Source organism: Lolium perenne, chromosome 7 (assembly GCF_019359855.2).
Source record: "Lolium perenne isolate Kyuss_39 chromosome 7, Kyuss_2.0, whole genome shotgun sequence".
Taxonomy (NCBI): Eukaryota; Viridiplantae; Streptophyta; class Magnoliopsida; order Poales; family Poaceae; genus Lolium; species Lolium perenne.
Window position 1 is genome coordinate 108232793 of NC_067250.2, and position 24586 is coordinate 108257378.

Consider the following 24586-nt stretch of genomic DNA (forward strand, 5'->3'; position numbering starts at 1 on the left):
TACCAAACTGAAAACAAGGTAATGATTGGGTGCGACATGGATTGGTCCCCATGACGACTACTCATATTGTTCGCTCTTGTTATGAGGAATGGTAAATCTAGAGAGACGTACCTACAAGAGAGATGTCGATGATAAGCCTGAACCATAGGGTGAATAGATATTATGCCCTTATAGTATGGCAAGTGCTGCCAAGCGTAGGACTACGGTGAGTTTGAAGACCCAACCAATAGATGGAAAATAGTGGAAGACCTTGAAGTAAGAAGATGAAGGATGCCTTGAAGTACTCTCATATTGGTTTTCCGTTTTACCCAAGGAGTGACCCATCATTATCAAAAGTAGTTCAACAACCAACCATTTGGATTAGAAGCCCTGCTATGAGGGAAACCTATTCGACCTTCGAGAGATATGTTGTTCACTATATGTGAATAAACATTCGCCTAGTGGACATTAACTCGGAAGCCATAAGCCATAGGTGTTTCAAACCATGACCCAGTGCCAAGTCATATCCAAGATAAGCTTAGCATAAAACCAAGACCTAAGACTACCTACAAAAGTTTCTTTTAAGGGTGGTAGAAGCCATACTCTTAGATTGTGGATTTACACCAGATGCCGCATGAGATGGTGTTTGGATAAGGTATCATAATGAGTTCCCCATGATCGAGTATACTCAAGTACATGATAATACCCATGGGATGAGTACCCTCATAAGAATGGATAACGTTGATGGTATAACCGCATATGGTTTAGTGCAAAGTTTTCAAAGCTCAAGGTTAACGCCCGAAACATCCTTGGAGAAGTTCAAAAGAGAAGCAATAATGAAGACGAACCTTCTAGAAGACCTGAACCTAAAACATTTTCTTTCTAGCCTTTCTCCAATCTCGAGGACGAAATTTCTTTTAAGGGTGGTAGTCTGTCACATCCCGAAATTTTCTAAATTTCGGAATGTAAAATGAAATAAATTTAACGCTTGATTGTTTGAACTTGATTGAAAATTTCACAAGAATTTAAATTTTGTGTTTATTAAAAAGGTATTAAAAATAGAGTTTTCATACACTTTGGTTTTCAAAATATTTTTGCCAACGATACCCTATTTTTTTCGGAGATTTTGAAAATTATAAAATTATTATTTTGAGAAACGGTTTAAACCCTAAAAAGGCACTATAGCCAAATAGACGTATGTCAAATTTTGATTTTAAAAAGTTTATATTTTAGTTATAAAATTTGGTATCATGTTGAAGTATTTTTCATAACGAATCCAACGGTACCTCATTTGTATTTTTCCGATTATTTTTGAGCCTCCAAATATGTACTTTCATTTTCTGGTTTAAACAAAAAAAAACAAAGTGAATCGGGCGCCAGCCGCCGCTCGGCCCAGCGCCTCCGGCCCACTCGCCCAGACCCCTGCCCCCAGCCTTTTTTTTTCTTCCTTTTTTCTTGCCACACCCAGCCCACTCACGCATGCAGCCCATCCAGCCAACCGAGACCGAGACCGAGGCCCAGCGCGGCCGCTCGTTCGTCTTCCTCCTCATATCACGTACCTGTACAGGATGTACGTAGAGCCATGGCGTGTCCTCTTCATCCTTGATTTCCCATTAACTGCTTTGCCGTTTCTTCTCAAGTTTAATACGAAATTTATTTCAAATTCAATGTAGATTTCATTCAGGGAATTTATTTTCCATTTAGACTCTCTAATCTTGTAAATAGACGACGTGCTCTAAATGCCGCCCGATGGCATTGCTTTCCCGATCCCTCTCCCTAGACTATGTCAATACTAACAGACGGGAGCACCATGCGTACCTTGTCATTCCCTGTCTTTTTCGTTCTCACACTTTCTCAAAATAAGCCATGTACAGACCACACCGACCATGCCATCTACAGCCTCAAATTCGAGTTCATCGCTAGATGCCAACGCCCTCGGTGATCACCTCGCTGATTCCTTCGGCCAGATTTCTATACTCATCAAGAGCTACCTCCAGGACATGGACATGCATCATGTTGTCGCTGTTGGCCGCGGTATCATCGGAGTTCATCTCGACGGTACGTCGCGTCTATATGTCTTTAGCTCCATGCCTTTTTCTAGTGGACTCCCCTCACCTTCGCCTACACCCAGGACATGTTGGTGCATCATTTCGTCGTCGAAGTTCCACACCCCCGTCACATTTTCTTGTCGATTGTAGCGACACAGTAAGCTCCCGCCACCTCTCTTTGTTGCCCCATGATTCCTCTCTCTCTCTCTCTCTCTGGCGCTTCCCCTGATATCTCCGGTTCATTTTATGGCGCAGCAAATCAATGAGCCCGTCTTCATCTGGATCTCGCCAACGCCCACGTTGTCTTCGGCCGCTTCCACTCGCAGTTCCTGGCCACCGTGGCCTTCATCTCCCGCGCATCTTTGTGCATGTCGTCAGCCACTTCGATGAGGCTGAAGACCACTAGAACCTCGCCGTCGTGGTCTCGTCGACCATGCGCCGCTGTTGGTAAGGTACAACATCCTAGGCCATCGTGTATGCACAAGTTGGCAAGTTCATTGTAAGCAGTTAGATTTGAATCTAATGGTCTCTATTAGCTCAATAATTAGAAGCGGTCAGTACTGATCGATCACTTCGTGCTAGCTCATAACTCATGTTAAACTTTAAAATTGCAAATCTGTAGATTTAGAGCTCCGTTTTAGATGTTAGTTTTTGCGTTGATTTTGTAATACAATTCTCTACAACTTTCGTGTAGAAAGTTTTTCCATCCGAGAAACTTTTTATGACAACTTTTCGTACAACATTAAATTTTAACCGCGACATGTCTAATCTTGTAAAAATTATCGGAAAACTATTACAAGCTCAAAATTAGAAAATGATATACCCTGAACTCATAAAAATGTGAAGAACACAGATATGATTTTTAAATCTAACTTTCGAGTAATGTTCAAATATTCAAATTTGAATATGTGCATTTGAGTATTTTGACGTAACTCAACTTCTATAAACCCAAATCAAGTGATTCTTTTTGCAAATGGATCATATTGATGCTCCCTGTTCCACTTATACAAACACCAAACTTAGTTCAACCCTTTTCCGACTATTCAAATTCAAACATGAGGATTTGAGTATTTTCATCATAGATGCATCTCCTTCATTATTTTAAACAAGGTTCATTTCTGCAAAAGTGAATCCTTTAGTCAAACCCATCTATCAAATCTCTTAGACACCATCATCATATGTTCAAATGATATTATCCTAGTCCATGTTATTCAAATAACAATTGAGTTAATTGAGTAATTCAATATATCACAAATCCATACCCAAGCCTATGTGTAACTCATACTATCTTAGTAAGTGTTGTCACACTCTACCAAATAGTATTTTGAGTTGCGCTATTTGAGACTCATGTGATTTTATCACATTGATCATTCCAATTACCCACTTATGTAGGAAACAACTTTTGATCCTAGTTCCTTGTCAGCATTTTCCTTCTAAGCATTTGGTTTAGATAATATTTATTTCTTTCTAAGCATTTGACTTGGATAATCCTTTCCTTTCTAAGTACATGACCCTTCCAATCTATCAAACCATATCTTGCAAGCCAAATCTCATGCCCCACCATAGTACCATAGAGCGATTTCCGATTGTTGTCTTGTTTGATTTTGTTGTTGTTGTTGAATGGTGTGTTTATGTTGTGCTATATTTTATCTTATAGTTCGTATGAAGAGCGACGTGTTTTGTTGAGAGAAGTGAACGATCCTCAATTACCAAAAAGGCAAGTGACATTCAAATCCTATCTATTTTATTTATGCATTAGTGTTTTGAAACCTAGTATGCATGGTAGGATTTGATTTCAAAAGTAAAGTATTATGCTATGCTTAGCAAACCCTAGTAGTGTGTAGCTACTCCTGAACCTATTGCTAGGATGCTTTACTTTTGCCTGCAAGATCAAATGCCAAGTGTTGTTTCTTTGTTGAATGAGAATGTTTGAAAATTTAAAAATTAACAACCTTAATGAAACACCTGGGTGGATTTGGAATTGCTTGGTGGGCGGCTACTCAGGGCCACCTTGTGGTTGTCGTCGCCTGAGGGTACGTGGCTACTCAGGGCCACATTGTGGTTGTCGTCGCCTGAGGGTACGTGGCTACTCAGGGCCACATTGTGGTTGTCTTCGCCTGAGGGTGCGCAAATGTTGAGTGGCTACTCAGGGCCACATGACTCATGTCTAGTACTTGTCATGTGGTTGTCGTCGCCTGAGAGTGCACTTGTGGTTGGCCACTCAGGATTAAAGAGATTACTATGTCGTCCATGTTTTAGATAGCTTCCAGTGCAGCCTTATGGTATTATGGGCTCTGCCGGGATTAAGTATGTTGTGAGGTCCAACTTGTTTGCTAGACATGAGGATGTGGCTGCGGCCAAGTGGGAACGGGTCTAGCTAGTATGGTTGAAACCTTCTTCTGAAAGATCTTATCTCATTCTTCTCTTGGGAAGGGTGGGTCGTAAGGTGAAAGTGCATAACCTCTCGAGAGTTAAACCTAAGATCTTAGCCGTGTCCCCGGTTACGGACAATTTGAGCTTCTAGGCAAGGAATGTACGGAAGAATCTCATCACCTTTTCTGAATGTATTTAAAAATTTGATCAACCTTGGAAAACTCATGGGAGATGTAACCATGTGATTATTCTAAACCCATGGAGGATTTAACCATGGTGTGATTTCATAATGTCATTCAAAGATTTTCAAAAATGTTTTGTTTTAAATAAAATGTAGGATAAAATTGGCTTTATGCAAATTTGCCTAAACTCCACCAGCCAAATATCATGTAGATAGTCATGCCCAAAACTCCCACCATATAAGTGTCATTTGCCAGTACATCATTGTACTGACCTCCATTCGTGGGGCTGCATATTCAAACGTGCAGGATTTTCTGAGGAGAATTACGTGGTAGGATCTCGAGTCTACATTCCAACATGACTGCCTGTGGCACATGAAGATGATGAAGGCTCATTGATGATTTACTTTCCGCTGTGTTTGTTCTGAACATGTTGTTGAGCTAGTCCATGTGACTATGCGAATTGTAAGGGTTTACTTTCCCCTTTGGATCAGCGATGTAGTAATTTGATACTATTGCAATGATTACTATATTTTGTAATGTGTGTGCTATCAGTGATCCCGGGAATAGCACTATACACAGGTATCTTACCTTTATTAAAAGGTAGGATGCTACACGAAACCCCCAGTACCGAGAGCCACGATACGAAAAACCTTCCAGAGACGCCGCAGCCGCCAATCCCATCTCGGGGGATTCAGGAGATCGCCTCCGGCACCCTGCCGGAGAGTGGAATCATCTCCCGGAGGACTCTACGCCGCCATGGTCGCCTTCGGAGTGATGAGTGAGTAGTCTACCCCTAGACTATGGGTCCATAGCAGTAGCTAGATGGTTGTCTTCTCCTTATGTGCTTCATTGTCGGATCTTGTGAGCTGCCGAACATGATCAAGATCATCTATCTGTAATGCTATATGTTGTGTTTGTTGAGATCCGATGAATAGAGAATACTATGTTATGTTGATTATCAATTTATATCTATGTGTTGTTTATGATCTTGCATGCTCTCCGTTATTAGTAGAGGCTCTGGCCAAGTTTTTGCTAGTAACTCCAAGAGGGAGTATTTATGCTCGATAGTGGGTTCATGTCTCCGTGAATCTGGGGGAGTGAGAGAAACCTCTAAGATTATGGATGTGTTGTTGCCACTAGGGATAAAACATTGATGCTATGTCCGAGGATGTAGTTATTGATTACATTACGCACCATACTTAATGCAATTGTCTGTTGTTTTCAACTTAATACTGGAAGGGGTTCGGATGATAACCTGAAGGTGGACTTTTTAGGCATAGATGCATGCTGGATAGCGGTCTATGTACTTTGTCGTAATGCCCAATTAAATCTCACAATACTCATCATATCATGTATGTGCATGGTCATGCCCTCTCTATTTGTCAATTGCCCAACTATAATTTGTTCACCCAACATGCTATTTATCTTATGGGAGAGACACCACTAGTGAACTGTGGACCCCGGTCCATTCTTTACATCTGAAATACAATCTACTGCAATACTTGTTTTACTGTTCTCTGCAAACAATCATCATCCACACTATACATCTAATCCTTTGTTACAACAAGCCGGTGAGATTGACAACCTCACTGTTACGTTGGGGCAAAGTACTTTGTTTGTGTTGTGCAGGTTCCACGTTGGCGCCGGAATCCCTGGTGTTGCGCCGCACTACATCTCGCCGCCATCAACCTTCAACGTGCTTCTTGGCTCCTACTGGTTCGATAAACCTTGGTTTCATACTGAGGGAAAACTTGCCGCTGTACGCATCACACCTTCCTCTTGGGGTTCCCAACGGACGCGTGCTGTACGCGTATCAAGCAAATTTTCTGGCGCCGTTGCCGGGGAGATCAAGACACGCTGCAAGGGGAGTCTCCACATCGCAATCTCTCTACTTTGTTTTTGTCTTGCTTTACTTTATTTACTACTTTGTTTGCTGCACTAAAACAAAACACAAAAAATTAGTTGCTAGTTTTACTTTACTTGCTATCTTGTTTGCACTCTATATCAAAAACACAAAAAAATTTGTTACTTGCATTTACTTTATCTAGTTTGCTTTATTTACTATTGCTAAAATGAGTAATCCTGAAGTTGAAGTTCGTTCGTTTAAGCAACAAGGGGGAGAATGTTTAAAAGATGCTTGGTATAGAATTAGTGATGCCCATAATAGGTGCACTAAGAAACACTCCACCACTATCCTACTCAGGAATTTTTATGTTGGTATCTCTAGGTCGAATAGGTATGTTCTAGATCGTCTCGCGGGAGGTAACTTTCTAAGTACCCCTGTTTTAGAAGCTAGTTGCATTATTGAGAGTCTATTTGGAATACCACCTGTTAATGAAGTTAAAATTGAAATCTCTCTTGAAGATGTCATGAAAAAGTTGGAGACCATAGAGCAAAATCTTCCAAGTATTGAGACTAATTTGGGAGCATTACTTGATAGCACTGATAAACTTGATAAATCTCTAGGTGGAATTAATGAGAGAATTACCATCTTAGAAACTCGTGATATTCATGATAATCAAACCCAAAGGATTAGTGAACTTGAAGAAGCTATGGGAACATTGGGTTCAACCTTTTCATCTATAAAGTTTAGAGAGAAAGCTTATGTGGGTAAGGAGCAAAAGTTCATGTATGTCTCTAAGGGGCCTAAACCAAAAAGCTATTATGGGCCTAAAATTGATAAAGCTCTTAAAACCACTATAGATAAGGGAGCTTCTAAGACACCCAATGGGACAAATTGTGAAAATTATGATGCTTCGTCTTTTGATAATACTTGATACACACTTTCTACGCCTAGCTGAAAGGCGTTAAAGAAAAGCGCTTATGGGAGACAACCCATGTTTTTACTACAGTATTTTTGTTTTATATTTGAGTCTTGGAAGTTGTTTACTACTGTAGCAACATCTCCTTATCTTAGTTTTGTGCATTGTTGTGCCAAGTAAAGTCGTTGATAGTAAGGTTCATACTAGATTTGGATTACTGCGCAGAAACAGATTTCTTTGCTGTCACGAATCTGGGCCTAATTCTCTGTAGGTAACTCAGAAAATTATGCCAATTTACGTGAGTGATCCTCAGATATGTACGCAACTTTCATTAAATTTGAGCATTTTCATTTGAGCAAGTCTGGTGCCTCAATAAAATTCGTCTTTACGAACTGTTCTGTTTTGACAGATTCTGCCTTTTATTTCGCATTGCCTATTTTGCTATGCTCGATGGATTTTTCGATTCCATTAACTTTCAGTAGCTTTGTGCAATGTCCAGAAGTGTTAAGAATGATTATGTCACCTCTGAACATGTATATTTTGATTGTGCACTAACCCTCTAATGAGTTGTTTTGAGTTTGGTGTGGAGGAAGTTTTCAAGGATCAAAAGAGGGAGATGATACAACATGATCAAGGAGAGTGAAAGCTCTAAGCTTAGGGATGCCCCGGTGGTTCATCCCTGCATATATAAAGAATACTCAAGCGTCTAAGCTTGGGGATGCCCAAGGCATCCCCTTCTTCATCGACAACATTATCAGGTTCCTCCCCTGAAACTATATTTTTATTCCATCACATCTTATGTGCTTTGCTTGGAGCGTCTGTTTGTTTTTGTTTTTGTTTTGTTTGAATAAAATGGATCCTAGCATTCTTTGTGTGGGAGAGAGACACGCTCCGCTGTTGCATATGGACAAATATGTCCTTAGGCTTTACTCATAGTATTCATGGCGAAGTTTCTTCTTCGTTAATTTGTTATATGGTTGGAATTGGAAAATGATACATGTAGTAATTGCTATAATGTCTTAGATAATGTGATACTTGGCAATTGTTGTGCTCATGTTTAAGTTCTTGCATCATATACTTTGCACCTATTAATGAAGAAATACATAGAGCATGCTAAAATTTGGTTTGCATATTTGGTCTCTCTAAAGTCTAGATAATTTCTAGTATTGAATTTGAACAACAAGGAAGACGGTGTAAAGTCTTATAATGTTTACAATATGTCTTTTATGTGAGTTTTGCTGCACCACTTCATCCTTGTGTTTGTTTCAAATAACCTTGCTAGCCTAAACCTTGTATCGAGAGGGAATACTTCTCATGCATCCAAAATCCTTGAGCCAACCACTATGCCATTTGTGTCCACCATACCTACCTACTACATGGCATTTCTCCGCCATTCCAAAGTAAATTGCTTGAGTGCTACCTTTAAAATTTCTATCCTCTACCTTTACAATATATAGCTCATGGGACAAATAGCTTAAAAACTATTGTGGTATTGAATATGTACTTATGCACTTTATCTCTTATTAAGTTGCTTGTTGTGCGATAACCATGTTCCTGGGGACGCCATCAACTACTCTTTGTTGAATATCATGTGAGTTGCTATGCATGTTCGTCTTGTCTTAAGTAAGGGAGATTTACCACTAAAATGGTTAGAGCATGCATAATGTTAGAGAAGAACATTGGGCCGCTAACTAAAGCCATGAATCATGGTGGAAGTTTCAGTTTTGGACATATATCCTCAATCTCATATGAGAAAGTTAATTGTTGCTACATGCTTATGCATATAAGAGGAGTCCATTATCTGTTGTCTATGTTGTCCCGGTATGGATGTCTAAGTTGAGAATAATCAATAGCGAGAAATCCAATGCGAGCTTTCTCCTTAGACCTTTGTACAGGCGGCATAGAGGTATCCCTTTGTGACACTTGGTTAAAACATGTGCATTGCGATAATCCCGGTAATCCAAGCTAATTAGGACAAGGTGCGGGCACTATTAGTATACTATGCATGAGGCTTGCAACTTGTAAGATATAATTTACATAACACATATGCTTTATTACTACCGTTGACAAAATTGTTTCTTGTTTTCAAAATCAAAGCTCTAGCACAAATATAGCAATCGATGCTTTCCTCTTTGAAGGACCTTTCTTTTACTTTTATGTTGAGTCAAGTTCACCTATCTCTCTCCACCTCAAGAAGCAAACACTTGTGTGAACTGTGCATTGATTCCTACATACTTGCATATTGCACTTGTTATATTACTTTACATTGACAATATCCATGAGATACACATTATAAGTTGAAAGCAACCGCTGAAACTTAATCTTCCTTTGTGTTGCTTCAATATCTCTACTATGAATTATTGCTTTATGAGTTAACTCTTATGCAAGACTTATTGATGCTTGTCTTGAAAGTACTATTCATGAAAAGTCTTTGCTATATGATTCAGTTGTTTACTCATGTCATTTACATTATTTTGATCGCTGGATTCATTACATATGCTTACAATAGTATGATCAAGGTTATGATGGCATGTCACTCCAGACATTATCTTTGTTATCGTTTACCTGCTCGGGACGAGCAGAAACTAAGCTTTGGGATGCTGATACGTCTCCGACGTATCGATAATTTCTTATGTTCCATGCCACATTATTGATGATATCTACATGTTTTATGCATACTTTATGTCATATTTATGCATTTTCCGGCACTAACCTATTAACGAGATGCCGAAGAGCCAGTTGCTGTTTTCTGCTGTTTTTGGTTTCAGAAATCCTAGTAAGGAAATATTCTCGGAATTGGACGAAATTAACGCCCAGGGGCCTATTTTCACACGAAGCTTCCAGAAGACCGGAGAGCTGACGAAGTGGGGCCACGAGGCGGCACCACGCTAGGGCGGCGCGGCCCAAGCCCTGGCCGCGCCGACCTATTGTGTGGGCCCCTCGTGACGCCCCTTGACCTGCCCTTCCGCCTACAAATAGCCTTCGTCACGAAACCCCCAGTACCGAGAGCCACGATACGGAAAACCTTCCAGAGACGCCGCCGCCGCCAATCCCATCTCGGGGGATTCAGGAGATCGCCTCCGGCACCCTGCCGGAGAGGGGAATCATCTCCCGGAGGACTCTACGCCGCCATGGTCGCCTCCGGAGTGATGAGTGAGTAGTCTACCCCTGGACTATGGGTCCATAGCAGTAGCTAGATGGTTGTCTTCTCCTTATGTGCTTCATTGTCGGATCTTGTGAGCTGCCGAACATGATCAAGATCATCTATCTGTAATGCTATATGTTGTGTTTGTTGGGATCCGATGAATAGAGAATACTATGTTATGTTGATTATCAATTTATATCTATGCGTTGTTTATGATCTTGCATGCTCTCCGTTATTAGTAGAGGCTCTGGCCAAGTTTTTGCTAGTAAATCCAAGAGGGAGTATTTATGCTCAATAGTGGGTTCATGTCTCCGTGAATCTGGGGGAGTGAGAGAAACCTCTAAGATTATGGATGTGCTGTTGCCACTAGGGATAAAACATTGATGCTATGTCCGAGGATGTAGTTATTGATTACATTACGCACCACACTTAATGCAATTGTCTGTTGTTTTCAACTTAATACTGGAAGGGGTTCGGATGATAACCTGAAGGTGGACTTTTTAGGCATAGATGCATGCTGGATAGCGGTCTATGTACTTTGTCGTAATGCCCAATTAAATCTCACAATACTCATCATATCATGTATGTGCATGGTCATGCCTCTCTATTTGTCAATTGCCCAACTGCAATTTGTTCACCCAACATGCTATTTATCTTATGGGAGAGACACCACTAGTGAACTGTGGACCCCGGTCCATTCTTTACATCTGAAATACAATCTACTGCAATACTTATTTTACTGTTCTCTGCAAACAATCATCATCCACACTATACATCTAATCCTTTGTTACAGCAAGCCGGTGAGATTGACAACCTCACTGTTACGTTGGGGCAAAGTACTTTGTTTGTGTTGTGCAGGTTCCACGTTGGCGCCGGAATCCCTGGTGTTGCGCCGCACTACATCTCGCCGCCATCAACCTTCAACGTGCTTCTTGGCTCCTACTGGTTCGATAAATCTTGGTTTCATACTGAGGGAAAACTTGCCGCTGTACGCATCACACCTTCCTCTTGGGGTTCCCAACGGACGCGTGCTGTACGCGTATCAGTGGGGCCCCTGGTAGATGAGGCTAGGCATGGCGATGGCAGCGCACGTTGCTTCTCCATCGGCTCCAGTGGTGCTCGGCGACGGCGGACGGTGGCGTGGTGATGGCGGGCGTGGTGGGAAGTTTGGGCCGATCTGGATCCACTCGGTCCTAGAGGGCCTCGAACTTATTCACCTTGTTCATGTTAGTGGAATCGATGGCCTCCTGCTCTGCCCGCATCACCAGGGAGCCAGGGCGGCGGCCCCGGGCATTGCGGCGGTGGCCTCCTCCTTCCGCTGGAGGTGGCCAGCAAGACATGGTGGATCACGAGATCCCATGACTTGCACTTCGCCGAATAAAGGTGGATGTCCTAGGGTTCTTCATTTGCGAAGATGGTGACCTTCCTAAGGCCGGTCCTTCTTCATCTTACCGGAGTGATAAGTTCTGGAAGGCCCCGCCGACGAATGTAACAGTGGACCTTATACCTGGAGTTTGCTGGATCGGGTGGTATTCGGTCGTGCACATCCATGATTTTATTTCGACCATTTTGTTTTGGAGGGAGCGGCACGAAGCTCTGCTCTGTGCTGCCATCAGATGACATTCTGTTTCATGGTGAAATCACGGGCGGAGAATATCATGAATGCTGGATTAGAGGACAAGTAATGGAGATTCGAGTCTCTATGATGTTGAGGGACTTGCTTGGTATTCTGGTTTTCGCAGCAGCAGTATGCAAGTGGAGGCAGCAGCACGGATGAAGTTTAAAGTCTTACCTTTCAGGATAAAAATCCAAGGGGTGGCATTAATTGGTTGTGCCTGGCAATAACCTTGTTGAAGGCATTGTTTTGAGAGTAGGGACTATCTTCTGGGTGAAAACCTAAGATCTTTTGATCGGGCGATGACGGCGGTTGTACAATGTCTCCTTCTTTTGAGGCGTCGCTTTTGGAGAGACTAGAGTTCAGGTGTTATCTTGTGGTGGATATATTGTTGTTGTTAGAGCTGTATAGCGTAGTAGGACATTTTTTTAGTTTTCTTTTCCTTTATTTAACTATGTGCATCAATATGAGTATACCATTGTTGCAGAGTGACATCTTTCGATCCTAATTTAAAAAAAAATCTCTGGATGTTAGGAGCTGGTCTTGAAAAAAAAAATAGAATAAAAGCTGAACTGTGTAATTTGCCGCGGCTTCGATCCATCGGCCCACTCCACACACAACGCGACCCTCCCACAAAAATAATCCACTCCCAAGAGGCGGCGGCGGCGGCGGCGGCCATGGAGCCGGCCGAGCCGGCCAGTCCCGTTCAGAAGAAGATGAAACCAGCGGGACTCGAGGCGCCGGGGGGCATGGCAGCGGCGGGCCAAGCGCCGCCGCCCGAATACGAGGACCGCATCAGCCACCTCCCCGACGCCGTCCTCGGCGACATCATCTCGCTTCTCCCCACCAAGGAAGGCGCCCGTACCCAGATCCTCGCCACCCGGTGGCACCACCTCTGGCGGTCCTCCGCGCCGCTCAATCTCGACTGCGATGATATCAGTATCAGATGGAAAAGGGAGATTCTCGTCGACGCCGTGTCAAGCATCCTATCCGCTCACCCGGGCCCTGGCCGCCGCTTTTGCCTTGACGAGAGCTTCCGTCCCTTTCGCAGATCGGACGCTGCTGCCATGACGGACTCCTGGCTCTCATCCCCCGCCCTCGACAATCTGCAGCAGCTTGAGTTACGCCATTACGACTCCTACCCGCCGCCGCCGCTGCGCGCAACTGCCTTTCGCTTCGCGCAAACCCTCCAAGCTGCCACCTTCGGAAGCTGCATCCTCCCCTCCTCACCACCTCAGTTCCCAAATCTTAAGCTGCTCACGCTTGAAAGTGCCAGCATCTCCGATTGCTCAATGCGCAACATGATTGCCGAGTGCCCAACTCTCGAGTGCTTGCTGCTTCACGACATCTATTGCATCCCTTGTGTCCGGATCAACTCCCAGAGCCTCAGAAGCATCGGCGTGCGTGAAGGATTAAGGCTCAGGCCAATTCAAGATAGGAAAAATGAGCTCAAGGAACTTATAATCGATAACGCCCCTTCTCTTGAAAAGCTGCTTAATCTCAATTTAGCCTATGTCCTTCATGTAACCGTGGTCTCCGCGCCTAAACTAGAAACCGTAGGTTATGTTTCGGATTTCCATGGGGTTGACACAAACAGACTCGTGTTTGGCTCTACCATTATTCAGGTAGCTGTCCATTTCTGTGTAGTTTACATAAATTACATGTCATCTGCATTTGTAAGTAGGCCTAATGCTGTTTTGTATGCGTAATGAAGGGATTGCAGCTTGATAGCATGGCTGCCAGGATATGCAGTGTTAAGACTTTAGCCATCAACATGGGGAGTGCACGTAGTTTGAATAACATTATTGACATGCTGAGATGCTTTCCATGTTTGGAGAAATTGTACATTAAGGTGGCAACTTTTCTATTGATAATTCATTGTGTTTGTCTGCACTTATGTTTTACTAACTGTTCTCAAGTCTAATTTGTATATATGCTCTTTTTAGTTTTTCTTGAAGAAGGAAATCCTCTGCCGTTTTGGTTCGTGCTGGCTACCTAAGGAACCAAGTCTTGACATCCCTTTAAAGCTGAAGAAAATAGTGTTGGACCGTTATCAAGGCACTTACTCATCAGGTTGTCGGGGCGGTTACTCAGAAGTTAACTTTGCCAAATTCTTTGTACTGAATGCCACGCAGCTAGAATCAATGATATTTCGAGTTGACGCCCAACATTACAATGAGAAGTTTTTTGCACGTGAACGGATGGCGCTTCAGTATGAGAAGAGGGCTTCAAGAGGTGCACAGTATCATTTTACAACTGACAGACGTTGTCTCCGGGAGGTTGACGAGTTCAAGCATGCCTCTGACTTGGATTTAACTGATCCATTTCTGAGGAGGAGTTCCAGTGGGTCTTTCTGCCGGTTAGTGTAGGCCTCCGTTTTTATTTTCTCTGTTTGATGTTGTATCATGACATTGTTTCTGTTGGCTTATGCTGATGTAAAATATGGCTGCGCCCCAATTTGTTTGGAAAGGAAAAACTGATCCATTTGTGTGTAGGTGTTAAAATTGGAATCGATCTGTTGCGTGAGTTGTTCTCCCTTGTTATTTTTATGTTACGCCCAAAGTTGATCAGTTGTGAGTTTGCTGTGTCTTTTTGAGTCTGTATTATCCTAGAACCTTATGACATTTAAATAAGCTATTTGTGTCATTAACTGTTAGTTTTGTGATCTACTATGTTATGAATTGACTTGCTAGTTTTAAAACGATAATATTCAGATATCAGTGTTTGCTTAGATTTTACTTTCTGTGCTTAATTACTAGTTTGATGTTTCTGACTTCCTTAGTTTTCTTTAGTGTTCTGCAATCACCTATGTTCTCAAGTAGGCTGTTGACCGTTAAAAAGTGTTGCCAGATGTTTGCTTTTACATTTGGTGCACTGAAGATGCATCGGTTCATGACCACATGAACTTAATTGTCTCCAGCTATACCTACAACTACCTGTACAGTTCCCTGTGTGGTATGCTGTTTAACAGTGCGAATTTGGTCAAGTATTTGTTTTCCATTTGGTACATTGCAGATACATGATCTCATTACTGCATTAGATTATTGATTTTTGCTGTCAAGCCAAATAATATTTTCTATGTTATGATTTGACTTTCTAGTTTTAAAATGGTAATGTTCAGATTTCAGTGGCTGCTTAGGTTTTACATTCTGTGCTAAATTACTAGCTTGATGTTTCTTACTAGCGTCTTTTTCTTTAGTGGTCTGCAATCCCCTCTGTTGCCAAGTAGGTTGTTGACCATTACAAGGTGTCACCAAGTATTTGCCTTACATTTTGTACACCGAAGATGCATCAGTTCATGACGTAATTGTCTCCAGCAATACCTACAACTACCTGTGCAATTCCCTGTGTGGTAGTCTGTTGAGCAGTGTGAAATTTATCCAAATATTTGCTTTCCACTTGGTACACTGAAGATGCATGAGATTGTTGATTCTTGGTGTCAAGCCAAATAATATATTTTTCGAATTCATATCAGGACGCCATTTTCAAATCATTTCAGAATTTACATAGTATCTGATTTGTTGCATGTGATTGTTCATGACCAAATGGAAGCGCGCATGTGGAGAAGTATTGCTATTTCATCATGCTCCAACTGAAATCATTTCACTAGCCTCTCTGATTTCAGACTCAGTGTTGCAGAGGCGATGAGAATAGAGGAGGGTTATCCAAACCAGTATCCCCAGGTCTGAAATAGTGCTCTGATATAACAGCAAATCATAATCAACATGGGAAATGAAGTACATATATATGGAAGATATAAGAGCAAGTGATAATCAACACTGCATGCTTCATCCATGTTTCTTCTTGATTATCAGGCAGAAAAGCGGAATGTGATGTACCTAGGGTGCCACACAAGACAAGATAGGGACTCAACCATTTCTTGGTATAGGCCCTCAACCATGAATTCGATCCTTTAATTCTTATTGTGCTACTGAGATTTCACCATAAAAATATTGGTCCATGAAATGATCCTGTGTGGGAGAAAACATGTTTTAAGTTTGAGCAGTAGCGATGGCCAAAATGTTTGTGTTAACGGAAGTGCTTGTTTTCTTTCTTGTGAATGTGTCACATACAAAATGCTCTTTACTTTGTGTTGATGTTTTTCAGCAATTGTGGCCACATTACATAAAACTTAGATCCTGGCCTGTTTAAGTCAATTTTGTGAGGAAAGCGCTAGCTGCATTCAAAATTCTGACACACCGAGCCATTTGGCAATCGACTTTGTGTTAATGTGTAGGCTCTAATTTGTATAAGCTGCTGCGACATAGTTGGTGTTAGCTGAACGTTTTAGATTTCTGTAACCACTGTTGCAAATAGGCTTTGCCGTGGAGGTACGAATCAGCCATTTTGAAACTACTGAAAGCCTCTCTTATTTGGAAACAATTAGAATTTCTGCATGGGAATAGTTAGGCAATTCTCTCCAAATATTTCTTGTTTTGTGCCAGCTCATGCATAGGAGCAAGTTATTGCTGCTGCCAAATTTGTATGCTTGCCATAGTCAGTTGTGTAGATGATTATTTCATTTTCCTTGTATTTGTATATCTTGTATGTGTACCCATATATATATGAGAGAGGCCATCGAAGGTGTGCAATCTGCAGCCCCCTGTTTTTTCGAATTTGGAGGCACAACGGTTCTGCCTATCATCGACAGGATCGTGCAGCAGCGTCAATCATATTTATCTTGCTTTAGATTCAGCTGCAAGTTACTGTAGTCATGGTAGGCACTACTACCATGGATCTGATGGGAATATAAATGTTGTATTTGCTGACCTGAATTTCTCCTCCGTAGATAACGTAGTTGAAAGGAAACATGTGTACGGATTTGTTTCTTCTGGCACTTCTAATAGAAAATGTGAATTTTCATGGATACCAGAATGGTGGCATAGTTTTCGTATTTTCTTGTGATTGGGTTTCCATATCAAAAATTTAAGTGTTTATACGAATGCCATTGTATAGGTTAGGGTATGTTGGCGTTGTCTTTTGACTGAATGCCTTGTTCTGAATGCATATTCAACGTCAAGGTCTCTCTTACAGAGATTATTTGGAAACCATCGGAGGTTTACTACATTGATGTGCCCTCAAATGACCAGGTAGTACTACTTATAGTCGCTACAAGAAGATTAGCGTGACAGGGAGCCTGATGCTTCACGGTTGCATTCATTGCGTCTGGGTGCCGGCGCTGCTATCTAAAGGTATAAACGATGCCCCCCATAGGGGGCTTCACAGCGTTCCTCGCACGTGAGCCGTTAGATCTTCCTTGCGACGAATCTCAGCCGTTGATTCCTTGCTCAGAATCTACTAGCTAACCCCATGCAACGGCCAATTGTTACCCGCGTCTGGCTGCATGTGGGCCCAACCTTTGCCGGCCCCGCACGTCAGTGACTGCGACTGGGATCTCTGTCGGTGTGCATAAGCGTCGGGCAGGATCTCCACCCCGCAAGGGGTATTTTTGGTATTTCAGCGGTGTGGGTATAAAACGCATCATCCCACGGAGGGAACCCTAGCCCACTTTCCCCCAATCCCGCTCGACCCCTGCTCTCCAATGGCGGCTGCCCCTTCCTCTCCCGCTCGACCCCTGCTCTCTCCTCCACGCCACGGCTCCTCGTCCCCTGCCCCGCATCGGCGCGCGACGGCGTTCCTGCCGCTCCGCGCGGCGGCGGCAGCAGCGTGCGCGGCGTCCTCCTCTTCGACCCCAAGCACATCAGCAGCGGAGGGCTAGGAGGAGGCGGTGGCGCGGCGGCGGCAGCAGCGTGCGCGGCGTCCTCCTCTTCGACCCCAAGCACATCGGCGGCGGAGGGCTAGGAGGAGGCGGCGCGGGAGCTGCGGGAGGCGGCGGCGGCCCTCGCCGTGCGCCGCGCCGCCGACGAGGACGCGCTGCGGCGTAGCGCGGTTGCGTTGGACGGGGACCTGCGGCGCCTCCAGGGCTCCGTCGCCGCCCTCGAACCCACCGGCCCTTCTCCTCCCAATCGGCGTCCCTCGCGCCTCTCCTCGTCCCCGCCGCCACATGAGCACGCACGGAGGAGGGAGGCTGCGACGCCTCGTCCTCTCCTCTTCCTCCACCCTCAGGGAGCACACGAGCCGCCATGGAGCACGAGCAGCCGCCAAACCCTAACAGAGGGCAACGCCTAGGTGAGTCTCTGATTTACATGTTTAGGCGAGGTCCTTGCAGTTGGATATCAAATGTTGGTGGCTTCGGCAGTACCATATGTTGATGTGTAGTAGTATCTATGGAACAAATCATGTAGTGACTGGCAGATAGGTTGAGGATATAGAGGAAGAAAAGAAACTTTGAACCATGGCTAAATTATCTCCCCGTTCTAGTGCCATTGTGAAGAATTTAGGCTACATCATATGTTATGGAAATTATTAGGTGTACAGCTCTACTCTCTACTCATATGCATTGTAGTTGTACATGTTAGGACTGTTTTCTGCATATAAGCACCCATATGCAGCTACTGGTTCTATTTTCTTGAGCCTTTATTTGCATTGGATCCAAACCGTGTAGGAAATCGTGTTAATTTTTTGCTTATCAATACTATTGTGGTGCGCTCACTATATCTTGCATACAATCCCATTGCTCGAGTATTTTTGGTTGGACTGGCTTTTTTAGCACTTCCCGACATAATGAAATCCCGCAGATACTATACTTATCAAAGGTGGAGATGGAAAGGAAGTCTGAGAACTAAATATGCATTATCATAGTTATCTATTAACTGTTATTTTTGCAAATGCCTTGCAGGGATACTACTACACATCAACATATGGGGGAGGAGGAGACAGAGGCTGCGGTGGAGGAGATGGAGCATCGCCGTATCGCCATCGCTGGGAGCAGTTCTGCCTTGCACTGGACCCGACCGACTGTGAGGGGAGCGGCATCGGCGGCGGCCGCAAACCTCACCGTCCCCTGCAGCGACTGGCGATTTGAGGTGACAGTCGTGCTCCCTACTCTCCTTATCGATCTCATTTTTTCTTTGTTTTTCTTTTATTCCTTCATTACTTCAGCATCATTAGTTATGACTTATGACTTAGAATTGTTTTCATGACTTAAATTGCAAGTATTGAATTAAATTTCAGTAGGCTGTCAATCAGTTAGAGTCACATTACAGCATTGCCTGATCTACTTGTGTATTACAATACTCCTGCACTTCTATGGCTCATAAGTGTACCTATACAAGAAACAAGATGCATTTTTCAGTGTTGGTGCAGATGTAGCATCACTTTCCAGTATTGTGACTACTGAATTTGCAGAATTGGTGGGTTAATTTTTATATTGCAAGAGTTTCTGCAATTCTGAACAGAGTGTGACAATGCAATAATATATAATGTTCACCTGCTTACATTTTTTTATGTTGGCTTGCCCCGTAACAGACTGGAGCAAAGACGTAGATGAAGTTCTATGAAAGATTCGACCCTAATATAATTGTGCAAGGTTGTCATTTCTCCTTATTCTTTTGGTTCAGATTTGTTATGGAAGAAGAAAATGAAGTTCTTCAAATTGTCCCTGATCTCGATGTTCTACAGGTGATAGCCTGAATTTTGGTTCAGGTTTCTCGTGTGGTTACATCACCAATAGTCTGATTTTTTAGCAATGCACTTTTACTTCATGAAGGCTGAACTATATGTGTATTTTGTTTTGTTTGATGTTTCAGGGCTAGGGTTCTTGACTAAGGAGGAAAAAAGAGGCATATGTTTTAGTTTTGGACCAGAACTCCACTGTAGAGAGTATTCATGGCAGGCAATTTTCTTTGGCCAGTTCTTTTTTTATTTATTTGAAGTTTTTTTTTCAGATTTATGGTTAATGCCAATTTAATTACCGCAAGAGTTTTGGCTTTGGGCAATGCCATGATATTCATTCCTTAATTATTCTGCAAAATACTACCTTTTGTCAGATTTGCATGGATATATCTTTGACGGAGCCTTGGCTCGGTGAGGCTGGGCGGCTGTCCAGGCTCAGCCGAGGAATCTCCATGCAGTTGGGAGTGAGAGTGATTTAATCACCTGTTTATGGGGGTAAATGCTCCAAAATTGTTGTGCTGAACTCCAGTTATCAGGTTGTAGCAGATCATGGCATGTCTATCTGAGTGGCAAGACATCAAGCAAAAGTAAAAGGTACATCTTTGCATTACTTACCAGAACCATGCCCTTGCAATATTGGAGTGACTCAAATTTTTGGCATTGAATGGGATTCACTAATTGAAACTCAAGAAATGAAGGTTTTTTGGTATTGTCTTGCTTTTGGAGCGCCTCTTCATGTACTTCAACGGCAATGAGCAAATAAAATCTTACCATCAATATATAATCTATAATTTACAGTGATAATGGTTCATTGAGCAATCTGCACCTTACCCTATTTTCTAGAATTCTCCAACTTAGATTTGAACATTTAGGTGTTGATTATGTCAATGTAAAGTGTATTTCTATTTATATTATCTTACTGATTGATATATAATTATTTATCATATGATTTTGATGTTTCTTAAAAAGAAACTAGCACCTGGGTTGGGTGGCAACGTGTCCGAGCTGCCAAGCTAGGGCTATTTATCTACTATATTTGTATTGGTGACATCCAATACATTGAGCCACGTCATATTTTTCTCCATCCTGATAGTTATCATCATGTTTTTTTCTGTTTAGTGTAGTTGAGGTGCTCCAGAGATGCAATGTTTTCAAATGCCACCTCATCTTTTTGTTCATTTATGTTGTTTGTCATAGTTTTACACTAAAGGGATAATTGACTGTATAAGGATTCTCATAGTTTTAAACTAAAAAAGGAAAGTGTTTTATTGTAGGTCTTAAGCCATGGAGTTGGAAGTTACTGGCTGGTACAAAATTTCAGATTCTAGGCACTAGAGGAACCAAATTAGAGGTTTAATTCTAGGAATTAGTTGGTTTTCAGTGTTTTTTATTTTTATCATAGAATTATTAAAACAGTAAGTGGCATTGACCATTTTTTTTTACCATAAGTATCACTTCTCTGATTTATCAGAAATTTTTTCCAAGATCAGATTATTTCCTGGCCATTTACCTATTTCTTTGTATTCACACTAGAAGTTGCTATTGTCTAGGCTATGTAGTTTGTAACTATACCTGCAGGAGCGCCTTCATTATGTATACTTGTACAGTTGTACTGTAATAATTCATGATTCATGATGAAGAGTTAATATGCATGCATCCCATTGAACATCGGACGACATGTCTTCTACAGGAAGTCCAGTGGAGCTAGGACGTCCTCCTAAATCTGCAAGAGTGTCTCTAGCTGCACCTCATATACTGTTTCAAAGGATGGATTGTCTTCAGTTTATGCTTCTGGATCAGAAATTGACTCGCTCTCTGCCTCTTGGGTACATAAAAGCAACACAACAGCTCCAGTAACGAAGTGTTTTCAGATGGAACATCTTCGATATCAGGTAAGGTGTACCCAGTTGTCAAGCTAACACCAAATATTGCTCCCTTTTTTGCATCATTGGCATGTAACATGTTCCTTCCCATTACGCATTTCTACTGCAAATGTGAAATTGCGGCAAGCTTGCATGAAGACATAATCACATAACATAAGCCTATTATTGTTTTAGTACTCGCACGTTCACGGTGGATCAACACATGGTTCACATCAGTGGCGACAAGAATTTGCATATTTTTCTAGCTTCAGCCTTGCTGCCGTACAAGGGTATTTACAGGTGATACCAGCACTTTGGTTATAGTTTGATCGCCACATAAAAAAAGATTATCAGTAATAACAACACATCATGAGGTGATTCAATAAAAAATGTCTTCACAAACTTACTTTGAATTGTGTTGCAATTGAAAGCTGCAAAATTTTGATTAGAGCACCTATGGAACTAATATCACTGTATTTCCAGTTAGATTTCAGCCAAGATGGTTATAGGATATCACTTCGAAACAAGAAAAGGTAGAAATTTTGCTGGTTAGTTAGGGAAGTATATATTTATTAGAGCAGCTTTGCAAGTATAAACATGGTATATTATTAGCAAATCCATGAAGGGACTGGGTATTTTCATCAAACCACTTCACAATGCTCATGAAAGCTAATAGTTTGCAATTTAGTCAGTAATATTTACGACTGCTGCTGTAAACTAAAATTTAAAAGTGGGTAACAATTATTGTGTTGTTCATCATTCTCCTCTGTTATTTCCATTGAGTTTCAGATAAAAATGAACTACATATGAAAATCTAAATTATATGTTATCATCTCATATTAATGAAGTAAATTCAAATTCACAGTTGCGGAGCTCTACGTTACACACACAACACGGACTATTATGTATTGCTTGACAATAAGATCTCCTCAAAACACTAAGCTCCCTAGGAATGGGAAGCCGTGGTTACTCCAAGTGGGGGTTGTTGCTTTTATGGCCAGCCTGTCTGCACATCTGTGTGCATATATGGGGTTGCTATTTTTATATGGACTTATATTAGATTAGATTACCATGTTCTTTTGGTTTGAACAAAATATTTTCTTTCTTACTTACTTTAAAACCTGCTATTAATTTTTGTTTGCCAAAGATATGACCAGATGGGTTAAGTTACTTGTTTGAGATCCCACCTCCATTCCGCACCATCTGTTAATCATCCAACGGTTCACGATGAAAGTTTTCAAATATTCATAGAATGAAGGTTGGATATATGTTACATTTTAACTACAACCCTGAACTAGGAGATAAATTAGCCATGTATCAAATATTTACTATATCATTATATAAAACGTTTATCAGTGCGAAAGTTGGGCCTGCGGGTCGAGGCGCGTCCCAAAAAGATATCTGCACCTAATATGATACTTTTTTTTTGGGGGGTTTTGGTCTTTTTTCTCTTATTGTCCTACAATGATTTTCTGAATGACCTTTTTTGTAAAATCCCTTGGTTCCGAGCATTGTGTGCTAAATAGCACGATCATACTATTTGTAACAAAAATAATTTATTACACTATTTATCTCACGTATTGGGAGTTAACTTATATTGTCGCTACACATAATAAACATTGGTACAATATTGCAGACCGGGCTTTTAGAATCAATCTGGAGGTCCCAATATGGAGAAGCGTCTCGAGAAGACGAGGAAGCAATCCTAGGCTGAGAAGCATGATGTGCTAGGCGGGTGGTTGCCATGTATAAATTAACCCTTTAGTAACTATTGTATTATGTTGTTGTGCCTTATAATTTCAAGTAGCATGTTATTTCTTAAGTATCTATTGCATGTGTTCTGTGTACTGCTCTATATCAACTATGTTCAAGCCATGCTTGATGCTACTTGCTTATCATCAATTTCTATAAACACTTAATATGGCGTTTACAAGTTGTTTCCCGGTTCGGAAGGTCCGGGGACCACCTGATTTTTATTGTAGAGAGTATTATATACAAAATAAATTTTCACACGAGATCTACGGGGTCGTGCGCCAAGGCGCACATCTAAATCTAGTATATAGAGCCGACAAGATGTTGGCTAGCAAGGAGAACATGTCTGTAGTTAAGTGCAACTGACAAGTTCATATGTTAAAGGAAGCCACTGAAAAATAAAAGATCAATAAGAAGAATGGCTTTAGCAATTACAGAGAACTTGGACAGAGTCAATTACTCTATCTATAACGCTGCGACAGTTCCCCTGAGAAAGTGGTTCGTCTAGGGAAGGCAGGGGACTGTAAGGGCATCTCCAACCGCGCGACCCAAACCGCGCCCACGCGTCCGTTTGGGTCGAGCCGGACAAAAACGCGACCCAGCGCGGGGACGCACCGCAAAAGCTGACGGCCGCGGCGTCCGGAACGACGCAAACCCGGCCCAAATCTGGGCTAGGTTTGCGTGGCCGCGGATGGCACGCGCCGTCCGCTCGCGTCCGCGCGCTGGTCGCCTCGTCTCCCTTGGGCCTGAAGGAGATATGCCCTAGAGGCAATAATAAAGTGGTTATTATTTATATCTTTATGTTTATGATAAATGTTTATATATCATGCTAGAATTGTATTAACCGAAACATTAGTACATGTGTGATATGTAGACAAACAAGAAGTCCCTAGTATGCCTCTTAAACTAGCTTGTTGATTAATGGATGATTAGTTTCATAATCATGAACATTGGATGTTATTAATAACAAGGTTATGTCATTGTGTGAATGATGTAATGGACACACCCAATTAAGCGTAGCATAAGATCTCGTCATTAAGTTATTTGCTATAAGCTTTCGATACATAGTTACCTAGTCCTTATGACCATGAGATCATGTAAATCACTTATACCGGAAAGGTACTTTGATTACACCAAACACCACTGCGTAAATGGGTGGCTATAAAGGTGGGATTAAGTATCCGGAAAGTATGAGTTGAGGCATATGGATCAACAGTGGGATTTGTCCATCCCGATGACGGATAGATATACTCTGGGCCCTCTCGGTGGAATGTCATCTAAATGTCTTGCAAGCATATGAATGAGTTCATAAGAGACCACATACCACGGTACGAGTAAAGAGTACTTGTCAGG

The 24586-nt window shown here is 42.0% G+C and overlaps 1 protein-coding gene and 2 long non-coding RNA genes across 8 annotated transcripts in view; all 3 read left to right on the forward strand.

The window, feature by feature from the left end:
- The first annotated feature begins 3598 nt into the window (after nucleotides 1–3598).
- LOC139833309 (uncharacterized) overlaps nucleotides 3599–24586 on the forward strand; it is a 45966-nt gene continuing 24978 nt past the window's right edge. Inside the window, exon 1 of the long non-coding RNA XR_011748777.1 lies at nucleotides 3599–3744. This is a non-coding gene — a long non-coding RNA (uncharacterized lncRNA). The remainder of the gene's footprint in view (nucleotides 3745–24586) is intronic.
- Nucleotides 12687–14647, forward strand: LOC127316345 (F-box/LRR-repeat protein At5g02910-like). Its single transcript, XM_051346742.2, has 3 exons — nucleotides 12687–13729; nucleotides 13819–13956; nucleotides 14051–14647. The coding sequence occupies exons 1-3, from the start codon at nucleotides 12782–12784 to the stop codon at nucleotides 14471–14473; spliced, it is 1509 nt and encodes a 502-aa protein (XP_051202702.1). The 5' UTR covers nucleotides 12687–12781; the 3' UTR covers nucleotides 14474–14647.
- On the forward strand, nucleotides 18032–23308 carry LOC127316346 (uncharacterized). Of its 6 annotated transcripts, none has more exons than XR_011748654.1 (8): nucleotides 18032–18233; nucleotides 18844–19030; nucleotides 19473–19625; nucleotides 19754–20213; nucleotides 21310–21511; nucleotides 21677–21781; nucleotides 21965–22014; nucleotides 23118–23308. It is a non-coding gene; the product is annotated as an uncharacterized lncRNA (long non-coding RNA). The 6 variants fall into 6 exon arrangements; XR_011748653.1 differs by lacking the exon at nucleotides 18032–18233 and adding an exon at nucleotides 18251–18474 and having other exon boundaries at nucleotides 21677–21855; XR_007860270.2 differs by lacking the exon at nucleotides 18032–18233 and adding an exon at nucleotides 18251–18474.